The 8,453-nt window shown below is 42.5% G+C and overlaps 2 protein-coding genes across 2 annotated transcripts; both read left to right on the forward strand.

Moving 5' to 3' along the window:
• Positions 1 to 1,203: 1,203 nt before the first annotated feature.
• Positions 1,204 to 2,854, forward strand: PCYB_081610 (RNA binding protein; the record flags this gene model as incomplete). Its single annotated transcript, XM_004221899.1, has 4 exons — positions 1,204 to 1,221; positions 1,761 to 1,901; positions 2,083 to 2,161; positions 2,367 to 2,854. The coding sequence occupies 4 exons, from the start codon at positions 1,204 to 1,206 to the stop codon at positions 2,852 to 2,854; spliced, it is 726 nt and encodes a 241-aa protein (XP_004221947.1).
• Positions 2,855 to 6,240: 3,386 nt separating this feature from the next.
• PCYB_081620 (PPPDE peptidase) lies at positions 6,241 to 8,127 on the forward strand (the record flags this gene model as incomplete). The annotated part of the gene is made up of 7 exons (XM_004221900.1): positions 6,241 to 6,439; positions 6,671 to 6,715; positions 6,878 to 6,980; positions 7,215 to 7,304; positions 7,571 to 7,611; positions 7,780 to 7,871; positions 8,041 to 8,127. The coding sequence occupies 7 exons, from the start codon at positions 6,241 to 6,243 to the stop codon at positions 8,125 to 8,127; spliced, it is 657 nt and encodes a 218-aa protein (XP_004221948.1).
• Positions 8,128 to 8,453: the final 326 nt, after the last annotated feature.

The following is an 8,453-nucleotide window of genomic DNA, read 5'->3' on the forward strand; positions in this document are numbered from 1 at the left end:
TTTTTTTTTTTTGCAAAATTGAAAAAAAAAAACCCAATTTTCGCTTACCATTTTAGCGGTAATAATTCCAGCACAAAAATTATGTACGTACAATCATTCATATGGGTATGCACCCTTTTCACATCCTTCACATTTTAGAAGCCTTAATTACAAAGCCAACGAACTGCAAGCGCAACAGCACATGTACCCCAAAAATATAAAAAAATAAAAAGAGTTACATTTATGTACACGTTTGTTTGTTTTTATATTTTACATTTTATATATCACCCTCTTGGTATCCCTCCTTTTGGAAGTAAAAAGCGCTTTTCTTTGAAGAAACATGAAATTGAGAAAACGTACATACATATAAAAGGATCTGAGTAGCATTTCATGGGTTTATATAAAATACCTACGTGCGTTATTATACATGCATATATGTACATACGTACATGCGTACATACATGTGACATATATTCGCTCGTGCGCATTGCTTCCCCGCTCCTGCATACTGCATAGCCACCCCCAAGCACGCAAGTGAATGCATCAACTTTTTTAACCCCCTATTTAGTTACCAAACTTTTGGAGCATAACCAGTAGTGGCGGAAAAAACCAAACTTGGCTTGAAGCGCTTTAAAAAAAAAAAAAAAAAACGGCAACAAATAAAAAAAAAAAAAATAAAGCAAAGGAAAAAGGAGATTTAAAAAAAATATATAAAAAGTGAGAAAACGGAAAAAAAAAAAAAAGTTACAAACGAAACATTCATATATAGAGTTACCTAATTAAAGAAAATCCTTGCAGCATTTTTTTTATTTTTTTATTTTAATTAATTATATAAACACTTTAAATAGCAGATAAGCCATGCTAAGCTTAAGAGGCCATAAGCGTTTGATTAGCATATATATATGAACCCCTACGTTTACGTAAACACGCTCACGCGCATATGTAAAATAAAAAAAAAAAAAAAACTCCTTAGGGGGAAAACAACCGAATTTGCAAAAATTGCAAGTCGCGCAATCCTTTTTTTCCCGCGGTTTTTCACTTTCCCAGCAATACATAAATAACATACGCGAGAATTTCCGACCCCCCTCCGTATAATCTTATTTGCTCACACGTACGCGCCTTCATATTTTTCACATCCACGTACACGCCCCTGTTCACAATTTGGCGAGCGGCCTGAATTTTTATCAACCCCAAAAATCCACCCCAACAAGATAACCTTTCACCATGGAGGATAACAGTAATGTAAGCCGCTATTTTTTTTTTTTTTCCATCCTCCATTTTATGTATTTGTTTTGCACAAATTGAGTGTTGTAATACCATCAACTGATCGTTTAATAAGTTGTGACGTCAACACACAGAATGGTTTGCTTCTCTGTCATGTGTGAAGTGCACAAGGGCGCAAAGTGCAATTAGGCTGTTGGCGCTGTACACGTGTTGTGAGCATATAGAGCTCAGTTAGCGCTTTGTGAATCTACGCCCGCGTCAGTATGTATATTTATTTTGCATGGAAGGCGCTCCTCGGGGGGCGCCAAGCGTGGAGAGAAGGAAAAAGTGGACGCGCCTATGCACCACAGCGGTGGTGTGCATACCGTCCGCATATTACATGCATGCCATCCGCATATACACATGCCATCCACATATTACATGCATACCACCCTCGTGTTTATTTTCTCCTCCTGGAGGAAAACGCCCCGTTCGTGCGTTTCACTCAATATGCAATTCGTTAACATGTTTCCCCCCCCCCCCCTGGGCGATAGCCATCCGTTCACTCCCCTGTGCAGCAAAGCCCAGCCAAGGGTTGTAGAGTTTATGTTGGAAATTTGCCTTGGAAAGTGACATGGCCAGTTTTGAAGACGCACATGAAAAAAGCCGGAGATGTCGTGAGGGTTGACATTTTTGAGGACACACAGGGAAGATCAAAGGTGGGTCATCTGCATGTGTTGTGTGTGTAGGACACTCGCACGGTGCGCTGTTTGTATTCGCACAAATGTGCGCTGAGGCAACTTTCCAAATGTTTTGACCACGCCGAAGGCGTAAGTCTACTCGTGCAGCTGTGCACGTGCACATTCTGCATGTGATGTTATTTTCCCCTTATCTGCTTAGGGATGTGGAATTGTAGAGTATGCAACGTATGAAGAGGCGCAGGAGGCCATAAACAGCTTAAACGATTCCAAGTTGGAGGGTAAGTCAACTCGCCTGTAGCTGGGTGAACTCCAGCAGTTGCATACATGGCGAGTGCTTCATACACGCCGGGTGCTTCACACATACCGGGTGCTTCACACATACCGGGTGCTTCACACATGCCGAGTGCTTCATACACGCCGGGTGCTCCATACCTTCGTGCCGTTGCACACTCACGGATAACCAACCCCCTTGTACCCCGCCAGACCGACTCATATTCGTCAGAGAGGATAGAGAAGAGAACTCGGGAAATTACGAAAAGCGCAGATTCAACGTGAGGAAGGACAAATTCTACGACCCTAGAAGGAGACGAGATTTTGACTACAGGAGGGACTACAGAAGAGACGACTTTAGAAGAGACTACCGTAGAGATGAATACAGAAGAGATTTTCGAAGGGACTTTAGAAGAGACGATTTTGGAAGAAGCGAGTTTAGAATGTCCAGCAAAAGAAATTGCACTCTCATTGTTTACAACTTGCCACCACAAAGCACCTGGAAGGAATTAAAAGATTTGTTTAAGAAGCACGGTCGAGTTGTGAGGGCAGATTTAAAAAATGAGGAAACTGCATCTAAGGAAGTTACTGGAACGGTCATAATGGAGAGTGAGTATGACGCGAAAAACGCAATTGATGCACTCAACTTTTGCAACTTCGACGGGTACATTTTGAAGGTCAACTTCGAGAACACCGAGTGAAGGCAGCAATGGAATGGAGGAAAAATAGAAACCGAAAAGAGAGAGAAGTTCAAAAGAGAGAGCCGTCGAAAAGAGAGAGAAGCGGAAAAGAGAGAGAAGCCGAAAATAGAAGCCGAAAATGGAAGTGAAGAAGGATTATATATGTAGCAAGGTAGAAGTGTAGCAAAGAGCTAGTGTAGAGAGAGGGGGAATAATGCCCCCCACTTTGCTGCAGTTCCTCGCACGTCCCCACTGCGCATGTGTGAGCAACTAACATGTACTACTCCACTCCCATGTGTGTTGTACCCCTCTGCTATGTAACGTAGTAAAACTTTTTATGGAGTCCCAGTTTTAATGAACAGACCCACCACAACCAGCACCTCCTCACGTACCTCTACCTGTTCCAATGTATATGTATATATAAAAATAAATGTGCCCTCTCTCCTATGCCGTTTTATATGCGCACCTACATAATGCAGTTATGTGTATGTGTGTATATGTATGCTGTGTGCATACGTGCGTATGTGCGCATGTGCAGGTATATGAGCCTACGTGCAGGTGTGTGTGTGCATGCAGGAAGTAGTCATTGTTAAGAGCCCTATGTTATCTAAGCCAAAAAAAAAAAAAAAAAACAGTGTATTATGCATATATTCATACGGAAGGAAATATATATGTGCAGATATATATTTTTTTAATTTCTCGCAACTCATATTTTTGTATTTGAAACTACTCAAAATTTTTAATCTATTTTAAAAAAAAAAGAATGAAAAAGTATGTCACCGAATGGGACGCGGCAGAGGAGCAGGCGAAGGACGGAGTTCCCCTTTTTGCGTCTCTGCATGCTTGTCACATCGAGTAAGGGTTAACCCTTCGCCGCAGCGCATGCTGCTACGTAGTCTACCGTATCAACTGAGCATAGGATGTGTGTGCCAGTACGCACGAAACGGTAAGGGGTTCAGATGATAAACCGCATTACACACTGCCTCATCTACGTTTGGAAAAGTGAAAGGGAGGGTGGCAATTTAAAGAAAAAAAAAATATGCTACAAGGTGTACCTTGTTGCACCCATCCTTTTGAAGTCTCCCTGGTGTATGCGGCGCAAAAAATTGTTCAGGGACACGCAAAGCCAAGCCAAGCTGTATTATCTCCTTTAGAAAAACGGCTATAAACCAAATGGACCGACGCGGGCAACTCTGCCAATCCCCGGTTATAAAAAGTGCAAACGAAGAAACTACTTTTTCTCGCTAGACGAGGAAACTTGCACATGATACACAACCGTCTGCACGTCTTGAAAGATATGGTCTATCCGTTACGCGAATTTTATTATCAGTACCCATCAGTTGTGACTTCCCCCTTTGTTAGGAATTGCACCTTGGGGAGTCCTCTGTTTGCAAAAGGCATACGGTTCAGATGTTGTACCAAAAGGAGGCAAATCCCCAATAAGGATTGCTAAACGTACGAAATGCTCCTTTTACAATTTGTCCGAAAAACGAAGGCAATGGAGATAGGGGAGGAGGAGGAGGACAACCAGCACATTACATTCCCCCCTCGTGTTTTACTTCCCCCATGCACATGTCGACTCGTCATTGAGTTACGTCTCTTTTACGACATAGCCATATACGGAGAATGAAACTTTTGTCAAATTTGTTCGTGTGGGATACACAAATTGTCACTTTTAAAGGGACATGGATTGGCTGAACTTTTGTCTGTCCTTCAAATGAGCCTTAGCATGTATCTACGGCTAGCCAAATGGGATTTTTCCCATTTGGTGGTTGTTACTCCCCGGCTAGTTTTGTAAATGGGAAGCGTCAAATGAGACCATTTTAACAGTTTGGTTAAATGAGCACGGAGTTTCTCCATACGAGGGGGTGGGGAGTATAATGATAATGCACACGTGGGTCATCACAAAGGGTGGGAAAGAGTAGTCCCTTCGAAAACGTTTGACAAATTAGCGCATACACACATATATATATATACATACCTACTACATACATACGAACTTGAGTTTATGCGTGATGGGGTATGGGCCCGCACAAGTTGTATGCCTGAATTAGCACATGTGCAGAGTACTCGCTTAAGCAGTTTTGATTAACAGGGGGAGAGCTCACTGACGGTCGTGCTCCTAAGAAAAGGACGGTTCGTACATGCGTAAGACGTCTGCATAATTTTCCGTTTGCCGCTTTATTTGCCCTCCCTAGGAATGAAAAGGTGGATTTTTACTGGCACGTCGGACACTTGAAAAATGCTTACACGTTTTCATTTTTTTCACTTTTCGCATTTGTCCCACGCGGCGCATTCGTCCACTTCTCCCGTTTTGCGTATTTTCTTTTTCGTTTTTTTTCCCTTTTTTTTTTCCCTTTTTTTTCCGTTTTTTTTCCGTTTTTTTTTTCCTTTTTTTCCGTGCCCATTTGCTTCCGTTTTCCTTGCGCCTCCATTCCCGTGTGCGCGATGGCGAAAATTACAAAAAAGCGGAAAAAAAAAAACCGAAAAAAACGGGAAAAAAATTAACAAAAAGGTGAACAAAAAATGTACAAAACGGGAAAAAAACAAAATGGAAAAATGATGACTCGCGAAGCGTAAAATAAAATAAGTAAAAGCAAAAATGAATAATATGACGAAGTAGCCAACCGACAAAGCGGCAACATTGCAAAGCAGCAAAATACCGAAACGGCGAAACGGCGAAACAGCGAAACAGCGAAATAGCGAAATAGCGCAAAGCGATATATCCAAGCATAGCAAACGTAATCACAGAATGAAACAAAACACAAAATGCTTCCGCGCAAGTTCCCTCCATATTTTCTAACCCTTTGAAGACATTGTTTTGTTGTTTTATTTAAACATAAAAGGAAAATCATGGCAAAATGTAACATGAGAACAGCATCACACTGATGGAAACAACTTTTTTTTTTTTTTTTTTACGTTAATTTTTTTTTAAGTGTATATAATAACTGTAAGGGCGCAGCTGAACACTCTCACCCTTACTTTCCCGACCGTACGTATCTCCCCATACATACACGCAAAGGCGCGCTCGCTTTTAACCTCCGTCTCACAATTGTCAGTCCAAAAGGATCGGTCCCGCCTATGTTTATTCCCTATCGCATCGTGAGCACATCACAGCACTATCGGGCCTCTCCCTGCACAGCCACCTCCGCGCGTTACCAAAAGGCAACCCGTAGCAAATAACGCAAACCTCGCAGCAAGTAACGCAAACCTCGCAGCAAGTAACGCAAACCTCGCATCGCACAACGCAAACCTCGCATCGCACAACGCAAACCTCGCATCGCACAACGCAAACCTCGCATCGCACAACGCAAACCTCGCATCGCACAACGCAAACCTCGCAGCAAGTAACACAAACCTCGCATCGCACAACGCAAAACGCGTAGCAACCCACCCACCCCAGATCAATGAAGAAAAAAAATCGCGCCAAGGGAAGAGAATGCACAAAGAAAGATGACAAAAATGACGTGTCTGGGAATTACGAAACGCAGGGTTCTCAAGAAATACCCCAGCCCGACGTCAATTCCAGCATGGTCTACTTAAATATATATGACTTGGATGCCATTTCCAAGGTTGTCAACACGGTGGCCAGATCAATGGGCGCAGGTAATTTCTGCGTGCATTTTAAATTGGCGCGCAGTGTGCTCAGTTGTGTGCGTCACTTCTACATTCCGTGTGTCTCCCTGCGTGCTGTGTGAATATGCGCACGTGTATAAATATATGTATATGTGCATATATATGTGTATGTGCATATATATGCGTATGTATGTATATAGTTCCACCAGTGCGACTCCCCTGCTTGTGATGCCTCCTCCCCAACAGGTGCCTTTCACGCAGGCGTAGAGGTCTACGGGTATGAATATTCATTCGGTTACATAGTAGGTAAGCACAGAGGCAGTCCCCAAAGTTGCATGTGTGTTGAATCGTTTGGGTGCAGCGGTGGGGCGGTTGGAAAGTACCCCTCTTCGCATTCTTCTTTTCACCCGTTCACATTCTCATATCTTCCCCCCTTCCACGCTTTACCGCCCCTTTTTCCCCCTATAGACGGAGAAACGGGGGTGACCAAAACGAGCGCCCGCTACCATCCCTACCACGTGTATCGTGAAAGCATCCCTATGGTAACTTACTATTTTGTTTTCCCCCAATTGTGAAACATGGTTGATGCGGAAAAAACATCCCCGTTAATTGGACACCTTCACCATTTCGTGCATTTGTTTTTTTTTTTTTGTTCTTTGTAGGGGTAAAGCACATTTTGAGAAGGACATTTTAAAGCGTCTCCTCAGGATTTATTCCTTTTTTTTTATCACACCTTTTATTTTAGTGTGTATCACTTCGGCTGATCTCACCTTTTTTTTTTTACCTTCTCCTCTGCTACTTGTAGTAAAACTCCACTAACGAAGGAAGAAGTAGACCTTTTGGTTGAGGTGATGAAACTGCAGTGGATCGGAGATACGTACGACATATTGTCAAGGTATGGCCATTTAGGCACAGAGAAAAAGTGCAAATGGAAAGGGGGGAGAAATACACCCAGGGGAAGGAGCATTGGAAGGAGAAGGGGGCAAAGTCCCAGTGGAAGAAAATTTGCACGTCAAACAGAGAACCCTCACAGATATGCACATATGCCTACATACACATATGCTTACTCCCACATTTGCGTGCATACACATATGCTTACACCCGCATGTGCGTTTGCTCGCGCACCTGTACATACTCTCATCATACACACCCTGTTCACAGGAATTGCCTCAACTATGCCGACTATTTCTGCAATTTGCTGGGTTAGAAACGATGCCAAGCTCCGATGGAGTGATGGGCGAGATTATGCGTACTTGAGGTGCATCCCGCATGCCTCGTCACGTCCGTTCCTCCACGTTATGTGAGACACGTGTGCACCCTGCGTGTTTTCTACCTCTCCACCAACCCTATATATGTGCACCCTCCTTCAGATGTCGGCAGCATCCCCGAATGGGTCATGAGTTTACAAAAGAAAGTAACATGGGTAAAGTCAAACATAAATGTCGCTGCGTCAAAGTTGAAAGTAAGAAAATTTTTTTTTTGGCACCCCCCCCTGAGGATGCCTCTACAGATTGGCACATACACATCACATTATTGTTGAACAGATCGACCATACATACCTATATGTGTATGCCCATTTCTACACGCGTTTCCTTTTATTCCCCCCCCTCCAAAAAAAAAAAAAAAAACAGGAATTAAACAAAGCTGCTGGAATACCAACCGTGATAAATTTCATAAAGAAAAAGTACAACGACAATGGTGACGACTACGAAGGGTAAAAGAACATTTGCGGATTTTTACGCATTTAAATCTTTTTTTAAAAATTTAACAATATTTTTTTTTTGATGTTCTCCACCACCTACTGCTGCTGCAAAGAAAAAGAAAAAAACAGATCATGACCCCCCGCCCACTACGACCACCACAGCTGCATTAGACAACCATTCCCATCTTTTCTCATTTTAAATCGCTTGTCGCAGATGTAAAGTGATTGTAAAATCGTAGTGTTTAAATGTTAATAAATCTTAGAAAGGAAAAAGAAGGAAAAGGAAAAGGAAAAGGAAAAAAAGGAAAAGAAAGGAAAAGAAAAAANANANAAAGAAAGAAA

The sequence above is a fragment of the Plasmodium cynomolgi genome, chromosome 8 (assembly GCF_000321355.1).
Source record: "Plasmodium cynomolgi strain B DNA, chromosome 8, whole genome shotgun sequence".
Lineage (NCBI taxonomy): Eukaryota > Apicomplexa > Aconoidasida > Haemosporida > Plasmodiidae > Plasmodium > Plasmodium cynomolgi.